This window comes from Sciurus vulgaris (genome assembly GCF_902686455.1).
Source record: "Sciurus vulgaris genome assembly, chromosome: 4".
In the NCBI taxonomy this organism is placed as follows: domain Eukaryota; kingdom Metazoa; phylum Chordata; class Mammalia; order Rodentia; family Sciuridae; genus Sciurus; species Sciurus vulgaris.
In genome coordinates, this window is record NC_136464.1 from 113,726,731 (window position 1) to 113,754,655 (window position 27,925).

At 36.7% G+C, this 27,925-nt stretch overlaps 1 protein-coding gene across 1 annotated transcript in view; it reads left to right on the forward strand.

The window, feature by feature from the left end:
- The first annotated feature begins 10,286 nt into the window (after positions 1 to 10,286).
- Positions 10,287 to 27,925, forward strand: part of OBI1 (ORC ubiquitin ligase 1) — a 42,401-nt gene continuing 24,762 nt past the window's right edge. The window contains exons 1-3 of the mRNA XM_079137231.1: positions 10,287 to 10,440; positions 23,251 to 23,386; positions 25,537 to 25,628. Of these exons, the coding sequence (XP_078993357.1) occupies positions 10,369 to 10,440; positions 23,251 to 23,386; positions 25,537 to 25,628 (300 nt within the window). The 5' untranslated portion in view covers positions 10,287 to 10,368. The remainder of the gene's footprint in view (positions 10,441 to 23,250; positions 23,387 to 25,536; positions 25,629 to 27,925) is intronic.

Sequence of the window (27,925 nt, forward strand, 5' to 3'; positions counted from 1 at the left end):
TCTCAGCAAAGGATACAATCAATAATGTGAAAAGAGAGCCTACAGAGTGGGAGAAAATCTTTTCCACACATACCTCAGACAGAGCACTAATCTCCAAAGTTTATAAAGAACTTTAAAAACTTTACACCAAAAATACAAAGAACCTGATCAATAAATGGGCTAAAGAACTGGGCAGACACTTCACAGAAGAAAATATACATGTGATCAACAAATATATGAAAAAGTGCTCATCATCCCTAGTAATTAGAGAAACACAAATTAAAAGCACCCTAAGATTTCATCTAATTCCAATTAGAATGGCTATTATCAAGAACACAAGCAATAATAAGTGTTAACATGGATGTGGGAAAAAAGACACACTCATACATTGCTGGTAGAGTTGCAAATTGGTGCAGCCACTCTGGAAAGCAGTACAAAGATTCCTCAGAAAACTTGGAATGGACCCACCAATTGACCCAGCTTTCGCGCTCCTCGGTTTATACCCAAAGGACTTAAAATCAGCATACTACAATGATGTAGCCACATCAATGTTCATAGCAGCTCAATTCACAATAGCTAGATTGTGGAACCAACCGAGATGCCCTTCAGTTGATGAATGGATAAAGAAACTGTTGCATATATACACAATAGAATATTACTTGGTCATAAAGAAGAATAAAATTTTGGCATTTGCTGGTAAGTGGATGAAGTTGGAAAATATGCTAAGTATTATTGTTAACTTAGAACAGCAATGCATAACACAGAGGGATAACCAATATTCAAATAACACAATAAAATATAATTAACAATACTATTGTCCTTGACTCCAAAGCATCTCAAGATCCTTGAGAGTCACAGAATTATCAAGAATTCCAGTTACACTTGTCATTCTGATACTGGTTACCTAAGTTTTCTGGTTGTTTGAATTCTGGATAATAGAGGTTTATTATATAGTTATGTGAAGGCAGGTGTAAGTGGGGACAGTACCAGTGCATACATACACATACAGCATGAATACAGTGGAAATTCAGAATGCATACATCTTTTCATGCCTTGTATTTCTTTTCTAAAGCATTGTCTCCTTCCCCCACCCCAAAAGAACACAAAATATTCTAAATAAGACAGTTGGCCAGTTTAAAACAGGGCTCTAGGCAGTTTAAAAATTTTATTATCTATTCAGCATATACTTTAAATCCTAGAAGATTGTTCTTTTTTACTTTTAAAAATTTATTTTAAAAATGATGTTTTATTCCTAAAGGAGTCCTGATTAAATAATGATTAAGAGGACAAAACAAAGACAGTTATATAAACATCAACAAATTCAAAATTTACTTAGGGGGTTGGGGTTTAACTCACTGGTAGGGAGCTTGCCCAGAAAATCCACCCTGGATTTCATCTCCAGCACTGCAGAAAAGTACTATTTTAAATTGTAGCCTATTATCATTCAACTAGACTTTATCTTCTGGTGTTTACCTGTCCATTATTTATCTACTTCATCCGTTTCTCATATCCACATAAACACTCTTAAACTGGGCTTTTCTATTTCATTAATCTTTTCAATTAAATCAAAAGAAAGGAATCCCTTTTTCTGAAAACTTTGCATATTACTCAACACGTATGGCATAATCTGTTTTCCTAAGATAAATTCCTAAAACAAAAGAAGTGGTTTTAATTCAATTAGCATTTCCCATATCTTAGTTACTAATGATAAATATCAACCTAACAGTATGGAAAATGTTAAGTCTCTCAGGCAATGAGTATTCATCTGAAGGCCACAATACTGAACTTTTTAATTATTTTTTTAAGTTGACAAAAAATAATTGATATGTTGGTGGGAATCAATGTTATGTTTGATATTTGTATACACGCTGGAATGATTAAATTAAGCTAATTAACATATCCATAACCTCATATGTGTTTCATCACAGTGCAAATGTGTAATACAGATCTACTCTCTAAGTGATTTGAAAATGCACATTAATTTGTTATTAACTGTAATTACTGTACTTTGCAATTGATGTCAAAAACTCATTCCTTCTGTCTGAAGCGATGTACCCTTCAGCCAAAATTTTCCTACACCTCCAGCCAAGATAAATACCATTCTACTCTCTACTCTTTGAGTTTAACATTTTTAGATTCCATGCAAATGAGATCATGCATCACAATACTGACTCTTAGTGAATTCATAAATTTAGTAATCACCTATTTTCCACACCTGCTCCCTTTGTTCTTGCTATAAGCCTGGGTACAGTCCCAAATCTATTTTCCTTTGTATGCATCTTGATTATGAACAGAAGACACTATCTCACCCAGCCAGTTTCTCTAGGTCCTAAGGACCTTGCTATCCTTGGTTGCTCTTGAATGTCCTGATCATCCTTTTCGAGATGAAAAAACTCACCTGATCCCTGCCCCAAAAGAGACTTAATTCTTGGTGTCCCCACAGAACTGTGCAGACTTCATGCCTCTCTCCCAAATTAACTGTTCCCTAAGTGGTAGCTGTTATGGCTATACTATCCTACTATATTTGACCAAGTTTTATATTGAGTGACTCAAGTTCTTGGAAGGCATACACCATGTCAAATCCAGGTATAACACATGATTTCTATAACATAGTGCATCTTTGACAAAGGATTTTTGGCTGACCAGCCCGTGAAATCAAGTCGGAAATTACATGAATGGCATTTATAGCTGTGCAGTCTCTGCTACCTCTTTGAACCTGAGTGCTCTTAACTATAAAACAAAGTACGGCAGGATATCCCCTTATCAGTATCATTGTAAGGAATGCATAGTATGCATTGCAGAAATATCTGCTGGTCTGAACCTCTCACTATTTTCATTGGATTACTTTTTGCAGCTTGGTATAGTTATGTGTCCAGGAAAGAAATAATGATAATAGTCAGATTTTTGCTTCCTCTTAGGTTTTGCAAAACTAGCGTAATGAGGTTCAGATTAGTTCTTGAAAACGTATGTTTAACTTTATGCTTTCATTGAAAGCTAAGGAGAAAAGAAAATTGGAACAAGGAAGGAAAGTATTCATCAAAGCGCTTATAGGTTGGTAAAATACCATCTTGCTTAGGATGGGTGAGTAGGGGAACAAAAGATTTCATTTGGCTCAAGTCTCATGTCTCATATATATTAAATGAGCCAAATTTTTTACTTTCAACAACTAGCTCAAAAAGAATACCAATAGTAAGGAAAAGGAAACAGTGTAGAGACATACCACTGATAGGAAAAGGAAACATCCAGCATTCAGTCTGAACTTATATACTAAGCCTGGCACAGTGGTTATCATGCAAGCTATTCCTAAGGCTGAAGTAGGAGGATTACAAGTTTGAAGCCAACCTGGGAAACTTAGCAAGACCCTGAATCAAATCAAATCAAATCAAATCAAATCAAATCAAATCAAATCAAATAAAAAATAAAGGCTGGGGTAGAGTGTCTCTAGGTTCAATTCCCAGTACAGCAAGAAAAAGAAACCTATCATACATTACAATCAGCACACACGCACACAAATCAAATAATACTTATAATTACCACATGCAATTCACTGTGTCTTTGGGTTCCATTCCCTTCTATGAAAAGTTTCTTAAAGTGTCAGTTGCAACCAGAACAATTAGAGATGAAAGTGAGCGGATGGGAAAAACAGAGAGTCAATATAAGTTACTAAAGCCCTGCAGGATAGAAGGACTACACACGAATCCCAAGTAAAATTTTTAGTACATCCACTCAGGCTGGTTGGAGAGAGAATTAAGGGGTTTTAATATTTGAACCTACTCTTGGTTGGCCTGCTCCTCACTTACAAAAACATTTCATGACCTTTCAATGAGGATGTGATCCATGGGTTTAAAAACAAAAATTTTCATAAGACAACACTTGTCTGTAGTGTGCCAGGACTTATTATGATGAGTCCTACATCATAAGGCAAGGAATGAAAGCAATTTTATTGTATTATGTTTTGTGTTAAAAATAATTCATCTATTAAATGTAAATCTTCAATATAAACCATAATATTTGTAATACTATATTGGCATTTTATTTTATTCTTAAAAATACATTGAGAATCTTTAAAAAATAAATAAAAATGTGTTCCAGTCTCTTGACCTATGAAAGTACCTTATTATAACTATAGGTGATAAGGAGTTTCCCCACAGGGTTGGGGATATAGTTCAGAGGTAGAACACTTGCCTAACATGCTTGAGGCCTGCGATGGATCTCCAATGCTGAAAAAAAGAAAAGAAAAAAGAAAAAAAAAAAAAAAAAACTTCCTTTCGTTGACTTTCAGCAAAAATCCAGTTTTCTTCCTCTTAAATTTGCATACATAACATATCTACTAGAAGAACATAGATGGTTTCTGAGGCTCACAGGAGCAAAGGCTGGCAGTATTATTAGTTATAATGGCATATCTCAAGAGCAAACAGGTCACCAAAAGAGGAAAATGGGGAGATGGGGAGACACCTAGGCACAGAAGCCCATAGCAAACATGCAACAAACTCCAACAGACAGCTTCTGGCTACAAATATCAAGCAGCAGCTTTCTCAGTGATCTTTCTCTCTAGCATTCTCCATGGCCTAGGAGCCATGACCTTCCAGACTCTCCACTTTCCTTTGCTTTAAAGTAATGGTTATCCAGTGAAAGATACAAATCACTAGAAAGGGGTTTCCCTGTTTGTGAATTCATGAATTTGCATTTTTCTTTATGTATCCATATAGGGGAGTCTGATTTTAAAGTGACTCTTATGAGTATTGATTACCTGGTATATTCTAGTTTCTGGCCTTTTAAGACTTAGAGCAAAGCCCAAAGCAAACTAAATTCATCAGAATAATACCACCTGTGGAGCTCTAGGGCACAGTTCACAGCTTCTCCAGGTGCTTCTGTCCATTTCATGGATCTCCTAGGTGACCCACTGGTTCCTGGGAGTGCAGCAACCACTTATGCTTCCCTAGAACCAAATATGGAAGTTCTGTATATGATAGGTACTTATGCTATAAAGAGATAACATTTTATACATTATTTAAGAACCTCTTCTGAGGTTATTTTGCCTGATTCTTTTAACATACAGTTGAGAGGTCTGATGTCCACAGAGGTGCAGTGACTTGCCCTCCATCACACAGGTAGATAAGCTGTAGTGACAAAGTTATCTTCTACCCACCTTGATGTCTAAAGCATTTGTTGTTGAGATTACTATGCATCAAATGTATATGTGATGGTGGTAATGAATGGTGAGAGGGGACAAAGAAAGTAAAGTCAGAGATCAAAGAATTGAGGATTCTAATCTAGGGAAATAAAACCATACCTTAAGTAACATTTATAATAAATCATTGCTTAACCAATTACTGAGAACGTTGAGTGTGTAAAAGAGGTGTTGGGTCCTGTTTTTAGAAAAGACAACTTGACAAGATCCTGGCCAGCAGATGAAGACACCATGGGTAAGTACATGATGCCTTTTTTGGGGAAGTGCCCTGAAACAAAATGCAATTATTTATAGAGCATCAGTAAATAGGAGTTTGAGTTCCTATGAGGGAGCATCACCTTGGAGATTTATGAGGGCAAGAAGAAAACACTTGTTCTCCTATGGGCAACTTAAAATCAAAAGCAGTCAGAATCTCCAAGCTGGTTTCTCTACTCTATTACTTAGGAAAGTCCTATAACCTCTCTGCATTGGTGATTCTGTTACAATCCTTCTGGAGGTAATATTTTCTTCATTTATTCTCTAGAATTCAACAAACATTTTGGGAAGCAACACTTAGCCTTGGGTGAAACTAAACTATCTCTTTAAAATGAACTAATTTAAAACAATTGCCCAACTTGTAACATTTTAAAATATTTAAAATTATAACTTGCTATGTAACAATGGCTGGGGTGAGCCAATAACAACAGCATTCAAAACAAAATCACTGTAGAAATTGACATTTTTGGATGAAATAGAAGAGTTGGACTCTGTTTTTCCATTGCTAAAGTGGCTCATTAATAGTAGAGTGGCTGGCACATTATTGTTAGTCATTAAAGTATTTGTTGAATGAATAAATTAAGGCAGGGCTCTTGTTTGTTTGATTCACAGCTGTATACCCAGCCCTTACAGTAGTGCCTGGCACATAAAAAGTATTTAAATGGGATGAACAAATAAATAACTAATTACATTTATTTATTTCACAATCACTTATTATGATTACATTTCAACTCAATGTGCAGGTTCAGTATTAAAACCTCTCTTGCTACTTGAGAAGACAGGTTTAGTTTCTGGCTAGCACAGTGTGACTTTCCCACCAGAATGTAAACTCCATTAAGCAGAATTTTTACTGAGTTATCCTTAACACTTTTAATAAACATGAATCAAGAGTGAATTCAGTTTTGCAATGCAAGTGGATAACAAGTATCAATATATTCTAAAAATAAATAAAAACAAAAGCCACTGTGCACAAGAAACCCAAGTTTTTCTATTGTAGTAAACATCTTTGCTGCCACCATCTTGAGATATTTTAACGCAGGATTCCCAGGCCTGTGAGAAGATGGTACCACACCTGACGTCTGTGCAACTGGACTAGCACCTCTCATTAATATTTAATGCAATTTTTATGAGTTTTCTCAGTTTTAACCACAATCCAGGTGGGGGTGTATAAATTTAAAACAAACAAAATTGTCATTCAGGAATGAAAAATAAATGTAATCTGAAATCAATATTTATGAAGTTGTGATTAATTGACTGATGACCAAATGATTACAAAACGTCTGTCTGAAACATCTACTCAAATTTATTAGCTTTGACCAAAAAAAATTAAAAAAACAATCTGAACTGGGTCAATGAAAGAATAATGCATTCCTAATCAATTTTTAATAGCACTTAAGATTTTATATTTTTTTAAACTTGCTTTTAAATAATTTATCATTAAAATGAATCTGATTTAAACAAGGGGTAAAAGGTGTTCCATAGCTATTTGATGGTTTTCTTAGCAAAGAAATTCAATTATGACTGACTTTTTATTACTGAACTACTTTATTAATAATAATACATCTTGCACTTACATGAAGGCATTGAGCCAACATTCTCAGAGAGTCCATCAAGTGTGATCTACAATTTAGATCCAATTCTAACTATTATCCAGTGATTTACCTTACTCTTGCCTCAATTTCCTCATCTGTAAGAGGAAAGGCCTTCATGATGACCCTCAAAAGTTTTTGTAGGTCTACAAATTTATAAATAAGGGTTTAGGAGGCCTTCACCTATTTTAGGTGTCATATGTAACTGATTTCTGCAGGTCACAGGGCTTCTCATATGATTCTACTAAAAAGGTGAAATAGATATCAAGCAGCCATGCTTGATTGGCATGATTATAAGTCAATGAGCCATGTAATCTTTGCCTTCCTTTTAGAGTAATCACAGCATCATCACACAATTTGAGTCAAACAAGTTATTTAGAATATGATTTGTCAAAAACCAGGAAATCCTGTTCACAGAGCAGAGAGAAGAGATAGTTCTTGATCTTGACCCACTTGCATTATTAAAAGTTAAGCCTGGGAAATGACCTGGAATCAATCTGGACCTTGATAAAGTCGTGATCAACCTGTATTGTTAACAATATTATTGGTGGGTGTACGTGTGTGTGTGTGTGTGTGTGTGTGTGTGTTGGTATTTATCTAAAAAGCAATAAATGTACAAAGTGGCTATGTTGTGGTATGAGTCTACTTGTGCTAATGCATATAGTAACATATTAATTAAAATGTTTGCAAGGATATGCTCTAGAATGGCAATAGTGATTACTGAAAAGAATTAGAGAGATGTGGCAAAAGAATATTTTATATATTTTTAAATACCTTAATTTAAAAAAAAATTAGCGTATATTATTTTCATAATTCTCAAAAGTAACATGGTCTTGTGTTTTGAGGTAAAAACAAATAAACATGTTTAAAATAAAACAGCCTGGGCTTTTAATAAAAGTAGGCTGTGGCTAAGGAAAGTATTGCTGTCTGTGGCATATTCACTTAGTACCAGGTATTAGATAGATTAGATGCAATCCCTAGCCTCGAGAAACATAGTCTGTTGTGGTGGTAAACACATAATCAACTATAATAGAATGTGATCAGCATAGAACTAGTCATATGGTCAGAGCACTAAAACAGCACTCAGAAGCGGTGACAACAGTAGTAAATGTGGATGGAGATGTTGGAAATAGTCTAGATTTTAATATTCTACTTAAAGTGTAGGTTAAAATGGCTTTTTAAAAAAATATTTTTAAAATGTTGATAGACCTTTATTTTATTCATTTATTTATATGTCGTGCTGAGAATCAAACTCAGTGCCTCACACATGCTAGGCAAACACTCTACCAGTGAGCCATAACCCCAGTCCAGTTACAATGTTTTAAAATGGTCTTTGTTACTAGGTATTGACACCAATCACCAAGATAATGTGTAAGAAATTAATTTGCCTGGCAAGGATGGAAAAGTCTTTTTAAAAAGAAGTGTCTTGGGCTAGGGTTGTGGCTCAATGGCAGAGCACTTGCCTAGTATGTGCAAGGCATCGGGTTCAATTTTCAGCACTGCATATAGACAAATAAAATAAACATCTATTGCCAACTAATATATGTGTGTGTGTGTGTGTGTGTGTGTGTGTGTGTGTGTGTATAATATATATCACATATATATGAAAGGTCTTTAATGTGTCTTTCTGATGCACTGTTTCCAGGGATGGATGTTGGAGGCTGAACATTCTTAGTCTTATGCCCCCTTCAGAGGCTGTAGAAGGAGGCCCTGAAAGCAAACCATGTTAAATCTGGGCAAAAGAAAGCATTAAGATGGGAAAAGATGAAACCAGAATGACCAGAATGACAGTAGGTGATGACCTGGAATAGTCTTATTCTAAATCCTGGGCTTCACAGTCAGGCACTTGAAAGATGCTGGACCTCATATAAATATGACTTTTTAGGAAATAACTGAATTAGATGACTTATGCCAGACATTCTGAAAAAGGTGACATTAAACAGAATCAGTATGATTATTTTGCCCAACTCTTCAACTGCAAGCATATGATGGTCTCCAATTGCTAAGAAATAAAGTCACTAAACTGAAAGAATTCTCACTGCCACTTCTAAGCCATTTTGGACAAGATTTGGGATTCTTCAAGTGAACTACTAGCTGTTCCCATTGCATTATTGCCTGGCCCTTTTAATAGACATGATATGATAGTAAGTATAAATTGCCCTCATTTAAAACACATATGCACACACCACACACACACACACACAACAGGTAAAACACTAAGAGGCAAAGATTAAATAAGTTGCTTGATATCACAGAACTAGGATGTTGTTGAGGGCAGGGATTTCTATTCCAGCTGTCTAGGTTCAGAAATTCTTACTCTTAAGCCTGAGGCTGCTTTTTGCCATTGTATTGCCTCTTTTTCAGAAAGATTAATAAAATCTGTTCCTTTAATATTGTTTCTAAATCTCCCAACTCACAGATTATATTCGTTTGCATAATACATCACATCAGCTCTTCCTCGCTTAAATCAAGTTACAATTAAATTCCAAATCTGTTAATATTTAAGATTCATTTAGAAACATTTAGGTTTTTTTCTTTTTCACATTTGGGAAATACTAATTTATAACCACAGAAATTCTCTCATGGAGTTCCACAACAAGGCGGTACACTTCATATCCAAGGATGCACTTGAAAGAGTTAAAATGCATTGCACAAGATCGCAGCTCACATCATTTGCAGCTTTCTCACTATGAATGTAAACCAGACTCCTGGCTGGAATCCTTAAATCTACTTTTAGTAGAAATCACAGAAGGGTCAACAACGAAGAGAATCTTGTCTTCTCGGAGAGCTGATACTAGACGTATCCAGATTACTTCTGGATACACCATGAGAAAAATTATGGTTTTCAAAGCGAATTATCGTGCTCCCTGGAAGCACATGGTATCACTTCAGAATGAAAAAAGGAGCTGAAAGGAGTAGAAACGTTGTTTGGAAAAGTTTAAATGTATAGATAACGTCTTTTTTCTTCGTGTCTCGACTGCGTCCAGTTTAATGTGTGGGGTTTCATCTTCAAGCTATCCCCCATCCCAATAAAACTCTCCAGGGAAAAATCTGGGGATTTAAAATCGCCGATCCATACTTCTTTCTACTATTACCCCTTGCCCTTAAATTTTCAAGATCCTCGATACTTGCAGAAATCCACCTTTCTTCTCATTCTCAGGAATCTTGCGGCTGCTGAACTGGGGAAAGTTTTTTTCTTTTAAGGAAACGAAAAAGCCCGGGCGAAAGCGCGTTTTCGTTTCCTCTCCCGGACGGACCCTGCCGGGCCGCCGTAGCCGGCCTCGCGCGTCCTTGGTCCTGGTGAAGAACCGCTGTCGGCGGGACTTCCGTGTTGGCGGGATTCTGAACGCTGCCATGGCTCAGACGGTGCAGAACGTTACATTGTCTCTCACTCTACCCATCACGTGCCACATTTGCTTGGGGAAGGTAATGGTTGATTGCGGGCACAGCTACGAAACGCGGTTGGGTATGAAGTGCCCTCCGGATCCGAGAGCGGTCACGGTGCGGGCGGGGATGGGGCGTGAGGCGCCGCGCTGGGAGAAAACGCCAACCCGCGTTCTCCTCAGGCTGCCCGGAGGCCGTGTCCCGGGCCCGGCGGAGCGTGCTGTTATTAGTGGGTTCATCTGGAAGCCTTGCAAAGCAGGATGACACTGCCCTGCCCTTCTTGCACCACCGGAGGCCTCACATGGGCCGACGCTGGCCGCAGAGGGGCCGCATCAGAATTGCTTCGCCGCGGTATTTTAGCCCCTTCTGCAGCCGCGTGTGGCTTGTGGCCCGTTAAAGCACATTTCCTCGGAGCCTCGTCTCAGGTTCCTTAGTGCCCTGTACAGAGTGTTAGTGTTCTGGGGCCTACAGTGCTATTGGGGGGGGGGGTGTGGTCCATTTTAAGACCCTTATCTTATTTTGGCCTCTAGGATGGCCTTTCTCTTGGTTCAGAATTTGAAAAGTAAATAGTTCATGCCCCGGGGTGGTGTTTAGAATAAGAAGGATGGTCTTTAACTCCTAGAAGGGATCCGTGATCTGACAGAATACTGTCTTTGTCATGCAAAAGGTGCCTAATGCATTTGTGAAATTGTGGAGAAAGTAGTTCTGATTTAGAAACGGAGTTTCCAGTGTTCTCTGGTATTTGTCTTCCCTTATTTTAGTTTTTGCCTCCCATTCGGCTTTTTAAAGAGCATTTCTTTATCTCGTGGATCAAGGAGGGGGAATATACACAATGAGATTTTTTTCCACCCTGAAGTGTTTTTTTATGTTTGTTGTGTGTCTGGGTCTGTGTTTCCCCCCACAGTGTAGACAGACTACAACCATAGGCTTAGAATTAACCCTACGAACTTAATAGGGCAAAGATTTGAGTGCCAGTCAGTACTAGATTGAGGTTCATGTGCTGAGTTCAGGAAGTAAAAGGAAGTCAGGATTGGAAGCCACTGATAACTCTTGATACCAATCAGAAAGAAATGCCAGAGAAGTAGCTAGCAGACGTGCTGTGAGTGTACATAGGGGAAGACTTGATCAATTCTGACTAGAAAAATCAAGAATGACTTAATCACGGATGGTGTTTGAGCTGGCATTTGCCTTCACTGCCAACTTGCCATGCTGGTGGGAGGAGGAAGTGATGTTTCTATTTGCTTCAGTCCTGTATATTTGGTTTCTGATAAATTTCCTGAAGTACTGTTAAATTCTGAATGAATTTCCAACAGTAGCCTTAAAGCTGACAGAAATATCCTAGGGACCAAATTTCTTTTGGTCTTCAGTGTATATGTTGTACGTAGTTTCTGTTAGTAAGCTGCCTTTTAAAATTATGTTGAATTGCATGTTTTACATTTACCAAACCTGTGCATTTTGTGTTTAACAAAAGTGATATCAAACAGAATCTGCTTTGCAGATTACAGAATGCTTGAGGATGTATTTGTTTACTCCTCAAGTTAATGCTATGAGTTAGATGAGGTTTGGTTTTCTCATATTTTTAAATAAGGAAACAAGCTTAGAGTCTCTAATGGTGGAACTTTTGTCATTAGTATCTTCAGTAGAATGTTTCCTAAAACACCTTGAGCTCATCCATGCCACCAAACACTTTAGGTGGATTCACCCCAGCACCCTCACCCAGTAATGGTTAGTTTTATTCTAAAATAAGAACCAGATAATAAAAATTAAAGGCTTAGCAATTTGTAAACAGGCATTTTTTTCTGTTATGAAGGCAGAAAGGTGTGGGCCTGAGGGCCTGGGTTCTATAGTCAGATGACTTGGGTTCTATCTAGGTTTTGCCACTTACTGGTTATATGACCTTGTACAAATTATTCTCTGGGCCTCAGTTTCCTTATCTGTAAAATGGGAATGGTAATAGCATCAACTCCCATCTTTATGTTTTGGGGAAAATAAATTAAACATACACTCTTTAGTATAAAATCTGGCACATAGTAACATTCAGTAACTGTTAACTTTTACTCTGGGCATTGAGACAGGCCCCCAAATTGAGAAAATCATTCTTTTCAGTGACTATGTTTTGCCAGTTGCTTTGAGAAGCCACTGCACTTCTGGAAATTGCCACAGTACATCCAGCAGTTTTAACTGGTTCCATATGACTGTTGACTTTTCTAATACAATCTGCTTGTGCTACCCATTCTCCCACACACATATTTCTGGGGTACTAAATAAATAAATAATTTTTCATTTGGAAAGAAATCTGTGTTGGTCTAGCTCCATAGTATTAAGAATTCTGCTAAGGGTAAACCTTTTGACCGAAGTAATAAGAAATGAAACCAGTTTACCTACGATGTGGGCATTCCATCTTCTCACAGTGTCCAATAATAGTATGGACTTTTTTGTTAGGAATACTATCAGAAGGATCCTGTTTCATCAAGGACTGCCTCCTTTGCTCATCATCCATCTTGTTGATTTAAAAATTTGAAAGATAGGACTAGGGACAAAAATCTAATGCAACACTTCAGGTTAAGAAAATTCATTTATCACTGGGGATTTTTGACTGGTGAGCAAGTCATCCTCTTTAGTACATTGAACCCATGTTTGAATCCTAATTGCCTCAAAGTTCCCACTAGTGGGATTATGAGCCTTGCATATTATTGTCACAAGTAAATTGCCATCTGGAATACAAGTTCTACATTTTTTTCTCTTTTCCAAATTAAGTTTAAAGAATATAGTCATTTGACAATGTTGACTTTAGATACTTAGAGTATAATAGGAAGATAAACTCAAAGTGTTGATAGAGCCCAATAATTATCAGGTTGGTGTATAACAGCTGCTGTATCTATTAATAGGATTCCAGTTCATCTATAGAGCATGTCTGTTGGGAATGAAGGTAGAAAAGGGAAGAGAGGATAGACAGGATTGAGGACCTCAATAAGTACGTATTATTAATTTACTTATTTCATGTGGCTTTAAAGTTCTAGAATATAAATTCTGGCTCAGACCCAGAGTTTCCTTAAAACATAGCAAGAATAATGTGGGAACTTCATTTTGAAGTTTCCAAATTCTGAAGGTTGAAGTAGTGAGGCCCCTACTATAGTCATTTCTACACCCTAGCCTTATCATTCTAGGTCTTTGTTAGGGAAACAAGATGTGACAAGGTACAAAAAAGAACAATAATTCTTTTGGGAGATTAGGCTGACTCTTGTCCCTAGCAAGGGTGCTAAAGAGGCAGAGGAATTGATTTTAAATATAATTGCCAAACTAGTTGATAAAGCTGATCTACAATTTCTTTACTCCTGTCATCTCATTAGTACATAGTCTCTTCTTTCAGGGACATATGCCCTATTTCTTATTCTCAGATTATTGTTTGTGAACCCTGCTGCAAGGAAGAAAGAACTGTTTTTTAACTAAAAAGTTTATGTGATTTTAAAGTGGAATTACACTGAATACAAATTCATGATCTGCCATCATAACCTGTATTATTATTTCTTTGAGTCTCAGTTTACGAACCCCATTAACTTGTTAGGAAGATTCATTTGGATATCCCAGACCAATAGTTCTCAGTAGGGTGGAGGTAGATTTTGAATCATCTCTGACATTTGTTAATGTCTGAAGACATTTCTGATGTTTCCTAGGAGACTGCTACTGGTATCTAGTTGGTGAAAGCCATGGATGCTGCTATCTAAACATCCTACAATATATAGGACATTGCCCTACAACAAAAAAATTCTTTAGTCCAGAATGTCAGTAGTGCCCAAGATAAGAAAGCCTGCCCTAACTGAGTGTGTAACTCCTAGTAGCTGAGCCTAGGATGGTATGAATATTAATGGACCACAACTTTAGGTGTGACTTCTCCAGCTATATTTGCTGTTTTAAGAAAGAGGTTTCAGTCATAATTTCCCTTAAGATGGAAAACACTCATATAAAAGAAATAAAATGACATAGAAAAACAGATAATAGGGTTAATCTTTTTTGCACCAAGAATAGCACCCTCTGGTCCACTGCAGTGTGAAGAGTCCTCGTTTTATACCTTGCTGTCTTAACTCTTCCTCCTCCTCTTTCTCACCAGTCTTATGGGACATTACCTTAAAATATCATTTCAACATGCTTTCTCCAGATGAATTTGGGATTATATTTGTCAGTTACCTTGCATGCAGGTATATATAAAAATAAAATGTGGTCTTGCATTTTTATTTCATAACAGTGCTGTTTTGTTGCCACAGGTCCTGTTTAAGAGTAAATTGGATAGATAAAGTGAACATTTCAATTGAGAGTATTTTATTGGATGAGAACTGAGGGAGGGATAGATTCTTTGTATTTTGCTTTGCAGGCTACAGTCAAACAAATGACTAGTAACTTGTTTTAGTAGTTCTTTCTCCTTTCTTTCAGTTCTAAGCTAAATTTGTACCACTGTCCAGAAATCATCATCTGAAAAATACCCCATGCAAAGAAATGAATTAGTCAATGGTTTAAAAAAATCCAACACAATGACAGTGATAATACAAATGATTCTCCTATGAGTGACACTGTTAATGGCCTTTAGTAGACAGAGCCACTTAGTCTTGTCTGTGGTTGTTCTTCTGTATCATTTTAGCATGTTAAATGAGAAGTTGAACTCCCCTTTCTCTGCACAGTTTATCTATAGCCATTGATTTTGTGCTTCTTGGGATACTTTTTGGGATTTTTATCTCAGCTTTCCATTTTAGTACATCATAATTCACTTCTGTTAATCTTACAGTTTGCAAAGCATTGTACCAGATGCTCTATGTAGATAGAAAGAGTAGGACATTGCCCCTGTCCCTAAGGAGCCTGAAATCGAATGGGAAAGGCAGTATGTAAACAATTTTCTAAGCAAGGCACAGTGCAGAAAGAAGCAAACATTAAGTAAGTTAGTGAGTATCCTATTGGACAAAGACGCAGTTGTATTAGCTTCTTTCTGTCACTGTGACAAAATTCCTGAAATAATCAGCTTACAAGTAAGAAAAGCTTATTTTGCCTCATAGTTCTAGAGATTTCAATCTATGACTAGCCTCATTACGTTGAACCTGTGGCAGCACAGTACATCATGAGAGAAGTTTGTGGAGGAAGCTGCTCACCTCATGGCATCCAGTAAGCAAAAAGAGAACGAGAAGGAGCTGGAGTCCTAATATCCCTTTCAATGGCTTAATTGTACTGAACTAATTTCCTTTCACTGGGTCCTACCTCCTAAAGATTCTACCAGTAGCACCATGGGCATTTGGCAGACATTCATGATCCAAACTGTAGCATTCTACCCTTGGTTCCCAAAGGCATATGTCAGCTTCTGGGCAAAATGTATCCAACCTATTTCTAAGAGTCTCCAGAATCTTAACTATTATAGCACTGCTTAAAAGTTCCAAATCCAAACCCTCCTCCAAGGCTTAAGGCAGACTCATCTATGAGCCCCTGTAAAAGTTAAAAAAAAAAAAAAAAAAATTGCATACTTCCATGATACAATGGCATAGGGTAAACACTACCATTCCAAAAGCAAGTAATAGGGTCATAGAAAGGAAGGATTTGACTAAAGCAACAAAAACCTAATAAACAAAAACCTAATAAAGCCCTCTTGTTCCATGTTTAACATTAAGTCCTAATGGTCCATGTCTGACATTCTGGCCATACTGTAGTAGAATATGAGCTCCCAAAGGCTTGGACAACCCTGTTCTTATGACCCTTGCCGGGTTCAGTCTAAAATAGTCACTCTCTTGGTCTAGCTCTGCTCACTGCCTGTAACTTTCCTTGGCAAGTATTTCACGTTCCTGGCATCTCTAACTTTCTAGGGCCTTTTTTTGCAGCTCCACCCATCTCCTTTTCAGGGCCTGCACATAAGGGCTAAAATACTGCCTGACTTCCTAGGCTTTCCTTTGAAATCTTGATAGAAGCCTTTATGACACCCTGACTCTTGCATTCTGCATGCCTAAAATCTGGCATCATGTAGATGATGCCAGGGTCTGTTACTGCTTTAACACAACTGCAGTAGTCTCAGAGTGCCTTGACAGCTGAAAAAAGGGAAACAAATTCTAGTGAAACAATTCCCTAGGTGTCTGTGTGAGCAGGGCCCCCTAGCCCTCCTCTCAGTCTTTGAAACAAGTTTACACGTTTATGCCTTTGAGCGCATGGTGAGTGGCATCTTGCCGATTCCTGAGATGCCTTAATAATCTTTCATAGTGTCATAATGTGAAATACTTGACTTCTTTCTGATAGTGCTGACTTTTAGCAACTGCCCCTTACTTGGCAGCACCTTTAAAGGTGCTCCTTTTCTGGGCAAACTGTAAGTTTTCCAAATTCTTCTGTTCTGTTCATTTCTCCTGATTCTCACATTAAATTTAGCTAGAAGCAACTGGTAATACCTATGCCACTGCCTGAATGCTTTGCTGCCTTAAAAATTTCCTCTGCCAAATAAACTAGACAATCACCATTAAATTCCACCTCCCACAGAATCTCAGAATATATATATATATATATATATATATATATATTTCAGCCAATTTCTTTGCCGTAATGTAAAAAAGGTAGCCTTTAGTCCAGTTCCCAAATGAAGTCCTATTTCTCTGTGAAACCTTATAAGCATAACCTTTACTATCACATTTCTTTACTTGTACATTTCTATCAGCATTCTGATCTTCTGAATCTCACATTAAGCTCTTCTTAAGCTTTCCGTGCTTTTTCTAGCCTGCTCCTCCAAACTTTTCCAAACTCCTTGTGCAAACCAGTTCCAAAGATTTATGACCATATCATCAACGTATGTAGTCACAGCACTGAACTCACTCTTGATACTAATTTTCTGGTAGTCAGCTTTCCATTACTGTAATAAAATATCTGACATAATCTGCTTATAAAGAGGGAAGGTTTATTTTGGCTCACAGTTTTGAAAGTTTTTGTTCATGGTTGGTTGGCTGTGTTGCTTGGGCCTGTGGCAAGGCAACATATTGTAGGGTGTGGTTGATGGAGCAAGCTGCTACCCTGATAGCAGCTGGGAAGCAGAGAGAAAAGAAGGGCCTGGGGTCCCAGTGTCCCCTTCAAGGTCCACCCCAAGTGATCTGATTTCCTGCCTCTAAGGCCCACCTACCTCTTAAAGGTTTTAGCACCTTCCAATATTTCCACAGGCTGGTGACAAAACTTTTAACATACGGACCTTCCGGGGACACCCAAAATGTAGCTATAGTTAATCCTAAAAATCATTGGTGAAGGCTTTGCAGAGGAATTATCATTTGATTTGCATTTAAAAGGTGAGAGGAATTTTATTTTGGTTGTCTGGGGAGGATGGAGAGGCCAACAGGACATAACAAGCTAAGAAAGGAGAGCTCCATAAATAGGGAGCTCCTACTGTCCATTTTCTTTTTGTGAACATCAGATAGATCATGTGGTTGAAATGTAGCTTGTATCAAATACTGAAGTGGCAGATCCAGGGAAATACCTTTTTAAGAACTAGATTATATTCTTCAAATGCTATACTTAAAACTACAAGTAGGGAAAAACCGTTGCCATCTTGCAGGAGAGCAGTGAAAGCTGCTGATTCACGTTTAGTAAAGTGGTTCTGGCATCAGAGTGAAAGGTGGACAGCTGTGAGCATTTGGAAGCTTGGGAGAAGATCGTTTTAATAGATCAGGGACAAAGAATGAGAACCTAGACTCATTATTGGGGTGAAGAACATTTGGGTGTAAATCTGCCATGCAGTGGCCATTCTGAGATGTACGTTTTCCCCATTCTAACATATCTAAAATCTGGTTGCATCTTACAAGTGATGGTATCTTGCAATTGTAATTGGCAATGTCTTTCATTCTGGTACATAAAATATTAGGGAATCTTAAGAATCCCTAACTTCTTACACTTAATGTTTAATACAGTCTTTGGTGACAGACTGTATAATGAGGATATGTAAAAGAGGTAAGAGGCAGCCCCTTTTTAGTCCAAGTAGATAAGTGGTGACACCATTATGTGGAGGAGATCAGGTTTGATTTTGAATATGTAATGGTGCAGGAAACTGTAGGATTCTTATAAGGATTTGGTTCCCAAGACATAGTAATAGACTTGTTATTTTGTGTGTATTGGGGGGAGAGGGATTGCTGTGTGAAAGTATCTGGGCTACCATCCATTATTTATTTTGAAGCCACACCTAAGTGAAAAGGGTACTAGGTTAAACCCTTATTTTCAGAGGCAAAAACTGATGCTCAAAGTAATAGAAGTGCTTACCCATCAGTAAATGGGAGAGCTGGAGTTGACCCCAGGTTTGTCTGTGGAAGCCTAAGCTCTGCTTCTTACCAAGGTTCAGTTATAGAGAAGTTGAGTGGTTATCATAAAGCTGATATTAATGCCATATGGCACATGACAGTAATAAAAAAAAAAAAGAGAACATATCAGATAAGTTGACCCAGGAAAAAATATTAGGAAAAGTAATTGTGCCACTTCAATATCTTGACTATATGCATTTTACTCCCAGTTTCTGTTTTCATCATAGTCTCCAGCATTACTCCAGCCTTACTGAAATGTACCCATTGAGTTTATCACTTTTTGCTGCCATCATTACCACTTAAGTAATTTCACTTATTATTTGTGGTGGTCTATTATTATTAGTCCTTTTTCTCTCCATTTCTCCTTGGCAAAAGCCAGCTCTGGGTAAGCTGAAATAATTGTCTATTTCCTGCCTGAACCTAACTAAGCAGCTAAATATTGGTAAGAAAAATAAACACTTACGCTAATTAGTCTTGCTTTGCATTCAAAACCACAGACCTCAAATAGGAACTCAACAATGTAAGCAGTTGTGCTGCATGCCTCTAGTAAACTTTATCATATTCAGAATAACTGCTTTGTTGTCTTTTCTCAAATCTATATCCCACCTCCCTTCTCACTTTCAGCTGATAACCTCACTTCATATTTAATGACAAAATATAAGCAACTGGGACAATTGGAACATGAATGAATTCCTTCATCTTTCCCATCAGCAGGTCGTCAGTCCCTTAGTGTTTGCTCTTAAACCCCTTGCTTTCCCTTCTGTTAAAAAGGAAGACAGTTGCTCACTGCTATAATAAAACAAAATTTCCTCTTGGGCTTTGAATTCCATTCCCCTTTACCTAGAAATTTTTCTATCTTAACTATAATACTCCCTCACCCCTTCACTACTAATATTCCCTCTATACTATATCATTCCCTTTGACTTTTCTGACCATGGTCTAATTAATTAGTATGCTCTATCCTTTGCATCAAACCTGAAAGAATTGTCTGTGTACATCTTTCATTGTCTCTCAACATCCAGTCAGATTTCCTTCCTTACCATTTGCTGAAACAGGACTTTCTAGTAACAGATCACAGTGACTTCCATGCAGTTAAATCCTACAATCTCATTTTAGTTCACATCAAACTTGATCCCTCATCAGTATTTTGCATATTTGGTTACTGTCTCCCTCTTGAAACACATTCTTCTCTTAACTTCTGTGATACTGTATTCTCCTTTCCAATATGACAGGACCCCTCCTCCTCCTCCTCAGTTTCTTTTGCTGGTTGTTCCTGCTTTTTCTCTACTTGGTGGAATGCCCCCCACCCCTGCTGTTTTGTCCATACAGGACACCTCCTCCAGTGACTTTAAATACCATTATCTTTTATACCAATGACTCTCAAAACTTGCCTTGCTAGACTTATGTACTTAATTTTTGGGGGGCAGGGTGGGTAACCAGGAATTGAACTCAGGGGCACTGGACCACTGAGCCACATTCCCAGTCCTGTTCTGTATTTTATTTAGAGACAGGGTCTCACCGAGTTGCTTAGTGCCTCACTTTTTGCTAAGACTGGTTTTGAATTTGCAATTCCCCTTCCTCACCCTCCCAAGCTGCTGCAATTACAAGAGTGTGCCATTGTGCCCAACTGAGACTTATGCTTACAAATGGGCTTGGCATCACAAATTTCACGTGACTGAAACTGAATTCTTGATTTTCATCATGTGTGAAACTTGCTCCTTCACCTTTGGAACCTTAGTGATACCACCAACCACTGAGTAGCTCAAAACCATTTTTAAGATTGGGGTACTGTTTGGGAAGCAAATGCATATAAAATACTGATCGCTTTTAAACATGTTTCTCATGGAGGGAAGCATCTTAAATCCTTTTATATAATAAGTAATTTTATGTCCTGAACATTGACTTTCATCCATTTTTAGATGAGTTTATGACTAAAAAAATTAAATTAAGTTACCATTATAAAAGTAGTTACCAGTTCAAGGAGATAACCCTTCCTTAACTAAGCTTCTTGGAGGGAATAAGGTACTATTAGGAATATTATAGGGTGCAGGAGGGGTGGCAGAATTTTTGTATTTCCGAAAAAGTTCATGGCATACAGATGAAGTTAAAACATCCATGAACACATTATACTGTGTACTTCAAAATCACATGAATTTTTAAGAAAAAACAGAAATGCAACTAAAGTTCAGATGTGTCTGCCACTTGATACTGACCAGAAAAAATGCCTCACAGATTTTATGCCTACCTACTGCTAGGAGCACTTTGGAAATAGAGTTTGAAATATTGTACTTCATGGTTTTTTTCTTGTTTGTTTGTTCTTTTTGTTTTTAAAGGAATCTTGTCAAACCCTTTGAACTGAATAATTAGATTTTTCCAAAAGCAAGTTTAAATTCATCTTCAATAATCTCTATTTAGTTTTCTTGAATTAGTGTTCATAATCAAGGGAGTAGCAAAATGTTTGGAAAGCCAGACTGAAACCAGAAAGGTCTTTGCAATGAGACTGAAATGATTACCTTTCTGTATTGAATAACTATGCATCTGTGAATTTTTTTTTTTTGACAGTGCAGACCCCTTCCAATTAATAAATACTTGGTATTCTTCTAAGGCAGACATAGAGCAACACAAGCATTTTTTCTGAGGAAAGTGGTTGATGGTAGTACTCTGTCTTAATTCTCCCTCTAATTCTGCTTTCCCTTGATCTTCTAGTTTAGTACCCAATGCAGAGAGCCCTACACTGGTGGTATTATTATTTTTATTATTATTATTATTATTAGAACAGGAAAATATTGAAAATGGCTGCAGAATATTTTGAATTCCACAGTGGAAATACGTTGATCAAATGAAAGTCTAAGTCTTTATGTGCTGTTTTTGTTTTTATTGTTAAATTAATGCTGTTTGAAAAATATTGTCAAGATTCCCTTGTGCAAGTTTCATCATCTAATAGAATGTTAAATATTGCCTTAATAGTAATTCATTCATTAAACAAATCAATTAAACAAATCTTCATTGAGTACTTGCTCAGTACCTGTCTAACTTCTAGGCACCAGGAATTTAGGGATGAATGAGACTGGTAAAGAAAATTCTGAGATGAGTTAAAGTTAACAAAGTTTATTTGAATAAGAAAATGGTTTTAAAACCAGGCAGCATTCTGGACCAAGTTGGGTCCAGAATGCCCTGCTTCACCATGTATGCAGGGTATAGTTCATAGCCAGAGAAGAGGAAATGGCACACAAAAAGCAGCCATTTGTTACAAGAACATACTGTACTTTTCTCTTTTTCCCTTGACAAAACTGCAATAGTCAAAACACTCCAGTAACTCCAGCTACCTAATTTCTTCACACTTTGTCTTCTTTACTTGTAGTGTATATTCACCATATTTAGTTCATATGGTTGCAGTTTATAAAAGACAGAAAGAGATAGAGAATGTACATGTGGAAGGCCTTCATAAAATATGACTGTGAATGTAAGGTATTGTTACTTGTACACATTTAAATGGAGTCAGGGATTTGTATATTTCATATATCTTTATATTTCTGTCACCATTGTTTGTTGTTTAGATAATAAACCACTTGAGATTGGGACTCATACCTTTTAGATTATTTTTGCTTTTATGACTCTTTGGTTCCAGGAAATTTCTAATGGAATGTCTTAGTCTGTTTTGTGTTGCTATAACAAAATACCTAGTACTGGGTAATGTATAAAGAAATAAGTTTATTTGGCTCATGATTCTGGTGACTGGAAAGTCTAAATAGAATATCACCTCTGAGGGCCCCCTAATTTATATTATAAACACAGCAGATGGCATCATATGATAGGAATGTATATGAGAGAGAGAAAGGAAAAGAGAAAGACAATAACATGGTGAGACAGGAAGCAAGAGACAGAGTCCAGACTTACTTTTTTATAATAGCCAGCTCTCCTGCCTAAGCACTCCTGGGAGACCTAACTCACTCCAGATCACCATTAATCCATCTTAATACCTAATCATCTCTCTGAAAGGACCTATCACCCCAATATCATACATGATATTGGGAATTGATGCCTCAAAATGAGTTCTTTTGGGGACAGACCACATTCTGACAATATCAGATGTCAATGCTTAATGACTGGTTGCTGTTATTCTGTAATGTAATGAATTAAGGAAAGGATTCAAGCAAGCATCAGAAGGATAATGGGGCAAATGATCTTTAAAGAACCTTCTAATCTTGCCATCCCATAATTCTAAAATAAAATAGTTTGAGGAAAAATGTCCTAACTTTAGTTGAACCAAAACAAAAATTTTAAATTTTTTTTTTTTTACCATGAATGTGGTCAAGTACAGAATAATACATTTCATAAATATGTCAAGTTTCAGCTCCATAACCAGCTATCTCAAACTAGCATCTCTGTTATACATGTAAAGAAATGATGTGGTAAAGATAATCAGCATTTTTAAGTCCTTCATATTCCCTGCTATACACTCACTTTTCTGTACTCTAGAGAAGCAATTTGTTTGCTCTACAGGAAATATTGGGAATCTAATTATGACTGTTGACTGCACTAAAAGTAATTTTTTTTTCCAAAGGTACGCCAGCCTGTCATATGCATCAACAATCATGTATTTTGTTCTGTTTGTATTGATTTATGGTTGAAGAATAACAGCCAGTGTCCAGCTTGCCGAGTCCCTATCACTCCTGAAAATCCTTGCAAGGAGATTATAGGTAAGGGCCTATTTTATATACACTGAAGAGTAGATTTGAAACATTTTCCAAGTTACATATATTTGGGGGAAGGTTGAAGTAGTTTTCAGTGGTATTACTTAGACAGCGTCATACTGATGAATTAGTAATTTATATAATGTGTATGTAGAGCAACTGAAGGGCACAAAGCACTGTGAGAGATGCTAAGAGAACTAACACTTGAAACTTCATGGAACTTACCAGTAGAGACTGCATGTGGACCAAAATATTAATGATTTAAAGTAGCAGACGCTAAGGGCCAAAAACAATAAAACAAAATAAGGCCTGGGGAGTTTACACAGGAAAATTCAATTAAGAACATTGAGGAAGGTTTCATGAAGTAGGTGGTCTTTTAAGTTGGACAATTCAGGATATATAAAATCTTAACTAGTAAAAAGTAAGACATTGGAGGGCATTTCATGGAGTGAGAATACTATGAACAAGACATATGTAAAATAATAAGCTTGTTTTTTGGAAATGATCAGTAGTCTAGTTTGGATCTGACTAGTGAAATAAGACTGAAAAGGTAAATTAAGACTAGTGTAGAGAAACTCATGACAGCTAAATCAAGGACCTGCTCTATGGGTGGGAAGAAGAAAAAAGAGAGCAAAACACCCCTGAGTTCAAACCCCAGTATAATAGGAAGGAAGGAGAAGGAAGGGAGGAAGAAAGAGGAAAAAGAGAGAGAGAAGAAATCATTTAAAAGGTTTTTGTTTGTTTGTTTTTTGTCTCTTCATGTACGGTATTTCTTTTAGATTACCAAAATTAAAATGATTTTTGTTTGTTTTTGCTTTAGGAAACTGAAAGTGAGTCTATAGTTACTCATATATAGAAAGCACCTTTCAGTAAAGCTTAAGTCATTGTACTAGTCCTTAGTTAGGGAAAATGGACTTAAATATGATATTTACAGTGAAAATGGAATGGAGAGCAAAAGGACTGTAGATAGGACTTTGGAAATAAAGATTCAAAGGAAGGGCCTATTTTATATACACTGAGGAATAGATATGAAACATTTCCCAAGTTTTATATATGAGGCAAACAAAATTGGCTCCAAGATTTCTTGCTTTGATACCTGACAAAGTCTGTCAGAGGACTAATTCTCTGCTGTGTTGCTTTCTGTGGGGTTAAATCTTTCCGTCTCTACATATTTACCTATTGAACTTTACCAAGGAACCAGGTCTTTTACAGAATACTAGAGTTTTTTTAAAGAAATTTTTGTAATTGTAGATGGACAGAATGCCTTTATTTTATTTGTTTGTTTTTATGTGGTGCTAAGGATTGAACCCAGTGCCTCACATGTGCTAGGCAAGTGCACTGCCCCTGTGCTACAGCCCCCGCCCCAGCCCCAGAATGAGTTTTGATAATTAAAATAATCTGAATTTTTTTCTCTCAGCTTTTCTTCACATGCCCCCTTCTGCATTCATTTATTCATATCTCAGTGATATTCTATAAATTCTCTCAAGTAAAATAGTTGATCCATCATTGCATTTGATATAATATCTTGAAAAAGAACTTCTGTAAAATGCCTAAAAAGCAATGAAGGTAACCACAGCAGAAATGAAGAACTCTGAGAAGAGAATTCATATTGTGAATATTTCTAATAAGTCATGCATATAATTAATACTGTGACTCACAGTTCATTGTAACTAGGCTATTAGAATCAGTGAACATACACATTAATTTTTTCTGGTGTCTTACCAGTAACCAGGCATGTTTGAATACCTTGATTATAATCATGTATACATACGTATATTTAGTCTGTTGACTAAATGTAAATATAGTAATTGGTTTTATTATTATTTAACAGTTGTTTAGCTTTCAGATTTTCAGTAGTCCAAATGTGAAAATTAATAATACATAGCCCTTTTCCCTATGGAGTATTTTATAGTAAGATATATAGGTGAGCAAACACAATATGATAATTTACTGCAGGCATTTCTTATGGTGTTATTTGATTATTTGTTTTTCTCAGAATTAAGATAGAGAAAAGACCTATATGGCAGCCCAAAATTGGTAGGAAAGTGAAAATATAGATATTAATCTGGGGAACTATATAAAACAAGAAAAGGGTTCATTTTCATTCTGCCAAAATCAGTATTTTTTCTTTCTTTTTTTTTTTTTTTTTCTTATAGGAGGAACAAGTGAAAGTGAGCCTATGCTAACTCATACAGTCAGGAAGCACCTTCGGAAAACTAGACTTGAGTTACTCCATAAAGAATATGAGGTAAACATCAATAAAAGTTTAAAATTATGTCAGCACTTTATTTGAAGTATCATTGAGCTACCTCAGTCCCCAGACTTCTTAGAATAAATATTCAGTGAAACATTAGTTTGAATGCCAGTTAGAAAAAATATCTTATTTAGCCAAGCTAAGTGACAGATGCCTGTAATCTCAGTGGCTCCGGAAACTGAGGCAGGAAGATTGCAAGTTCAAAGCCAACCTCAGCAACTTAGTGAGGCCCTAAGCTATTTAGCAAGACCCTGTCTCAAAATAAAAAGAAAAAAAAAAAAGGGATGGAGCTTAATGGTTAAGTGTCCTGGGTTCAATTTCTGGTACCAAGAAGAAAAAAAAAAAAACCCAAAAAACAAAACTTGTTTGACAAAATCTTTTTCTTTTCTTTTTCTATTTTAAATAGGGGACGATTAAAAAAATATTTAAGTACCAAGTAAGGGGAGAAAGGAGAAGAATAGGATTCCAGGACAAAGGAACAGATGGAAGCAACCCCCCCCTTATTTTAATTTTAAAATTTATACCTCTATAGACAAGTTATTTTGTGTTTGCATCCTTAAGAAGTTGGAAGAAAAAGAAACCATCATGTGAAAGTATGCCTGTATCCATGATTAACATTTATTTCTGCCTATAAATTCACTGATGATTACAAGCTCAACCAGTTTTTATATAGGAAACATACTTTATGTCATCTATTAGTGTAGAAATTTTAGTGTGAAACATATTTTCTGATTCTTGTCTAAAGGTGAATGAACAGACATTTACCATAGTAGTGGAATTTTTTCCAAAGAAATTCATTGCTAATGAAATACACATACTTTTAAGTAGTAGACATTAAGTCAACTTGTCATTTTATGTTGATGTAAAGTGGGGGAGGTATTATTGAGCTCCACTTTTGATACAAAGTATCTGTTGTTTTTTTGTGTGTGTGTGGTTTTGGTTTGGTTTGGTTTGGTACTAGGGATTGGGGATTGAACCTAGGGGTGCTTTACCACCCCTATTTTTCATTTTGCATCAGTATCTCACTAAGTTGCTTGCTTAGGCTGGCCTCAAACTTGAGATCCTCCTGCCTCAACCTTCTGAATCACTGAGATTGTAGCTGTGTGTTCATGCCTGGCTTGACACAAAATATCTTTCAGTTAGACTATCTCAGCCACCTCAAAACTTTTCTGGCCGCAGTGGCACACACCTATAATCTCAGTGGCTCTGGAGGCTCAGGCAGGAGGATCTCTAGTTCAAAGCAAAAGCGTGGCACTAAGCAACTCAGACCCTGTCTCTAAATAAAATACAAAATGGGACTGGGGATGTGACCCAGTGGCTGAGTGCCCCTGAGTTCTATCCCTGGTACACCTCCACAAAAAAGCAATGGGGCAATAATAACACATCTGATTCTTACATTTTTCACATACATGAGTATATAAACGCCTATATTTATATTTGTTTATTAATTAACATTAATTAGGTAAAGAAGTTATTTTATAATGCTACTTTGCTTGACAGTTACAGTTTAAAATAGTAACTAGTACTATGATAACTCTTTAATTCTTACGTACTTTATATTTTTACATACTTTATATTTATCATATGGAGATACTAATTAGAGTAACCTTTTGAGAGACCACTGGCTGTCTTTAGTTTGTGTTTTGCTGATATTGCCTGAGACTGAGTAATTTATAATGAACAGAAATTTCTTATGATTCTGGAGGCTGGGAATTCTCAGATCGTGGTACCAGCTTCTGGTGAGGGCCTTTGTGGTGCATTGTCCCATGGTAGAAAACAGAAAGGAGCAAGAGAGGACAAGAGGAAGAGAGGGAAGGGTACTTGCATTCATCCTTTTTATCAGAACCTACCTCTCAATAATTAACCCTCTCCTATGATAAAAGCATTATTCCATTCATGAGAGTAGAGTCAGATGGCCTAATCACCTCTTAACAACCCACCTTTTAATAGTGTCACAATAGCAACTAAATTTCAACATGAGTTTGGGAGAGGACATTCAAATTATAAGCAACAGCACGTGGGACTACTTGGAGCTTATAGTCTAACAACAGAATTTTAACAGCCTCATTTAAGGTGACATATTTATTATGGATGAATAAATGGCATTACAGAAAAGAGTTCTAATCCAAATATTCAGTGATTACAGTTAGGAGATCAAGCAGTTTCAGAGTGGGAAAACTAATTCTTGGCAATAGTCTTGGTAGTAATTGAAGAAAACTAGAAAAGCTGAAAGTTAACTACAGGTATTATTCTGAAATGAAAATGGAAAGCTAAATGATATAATCCCTACT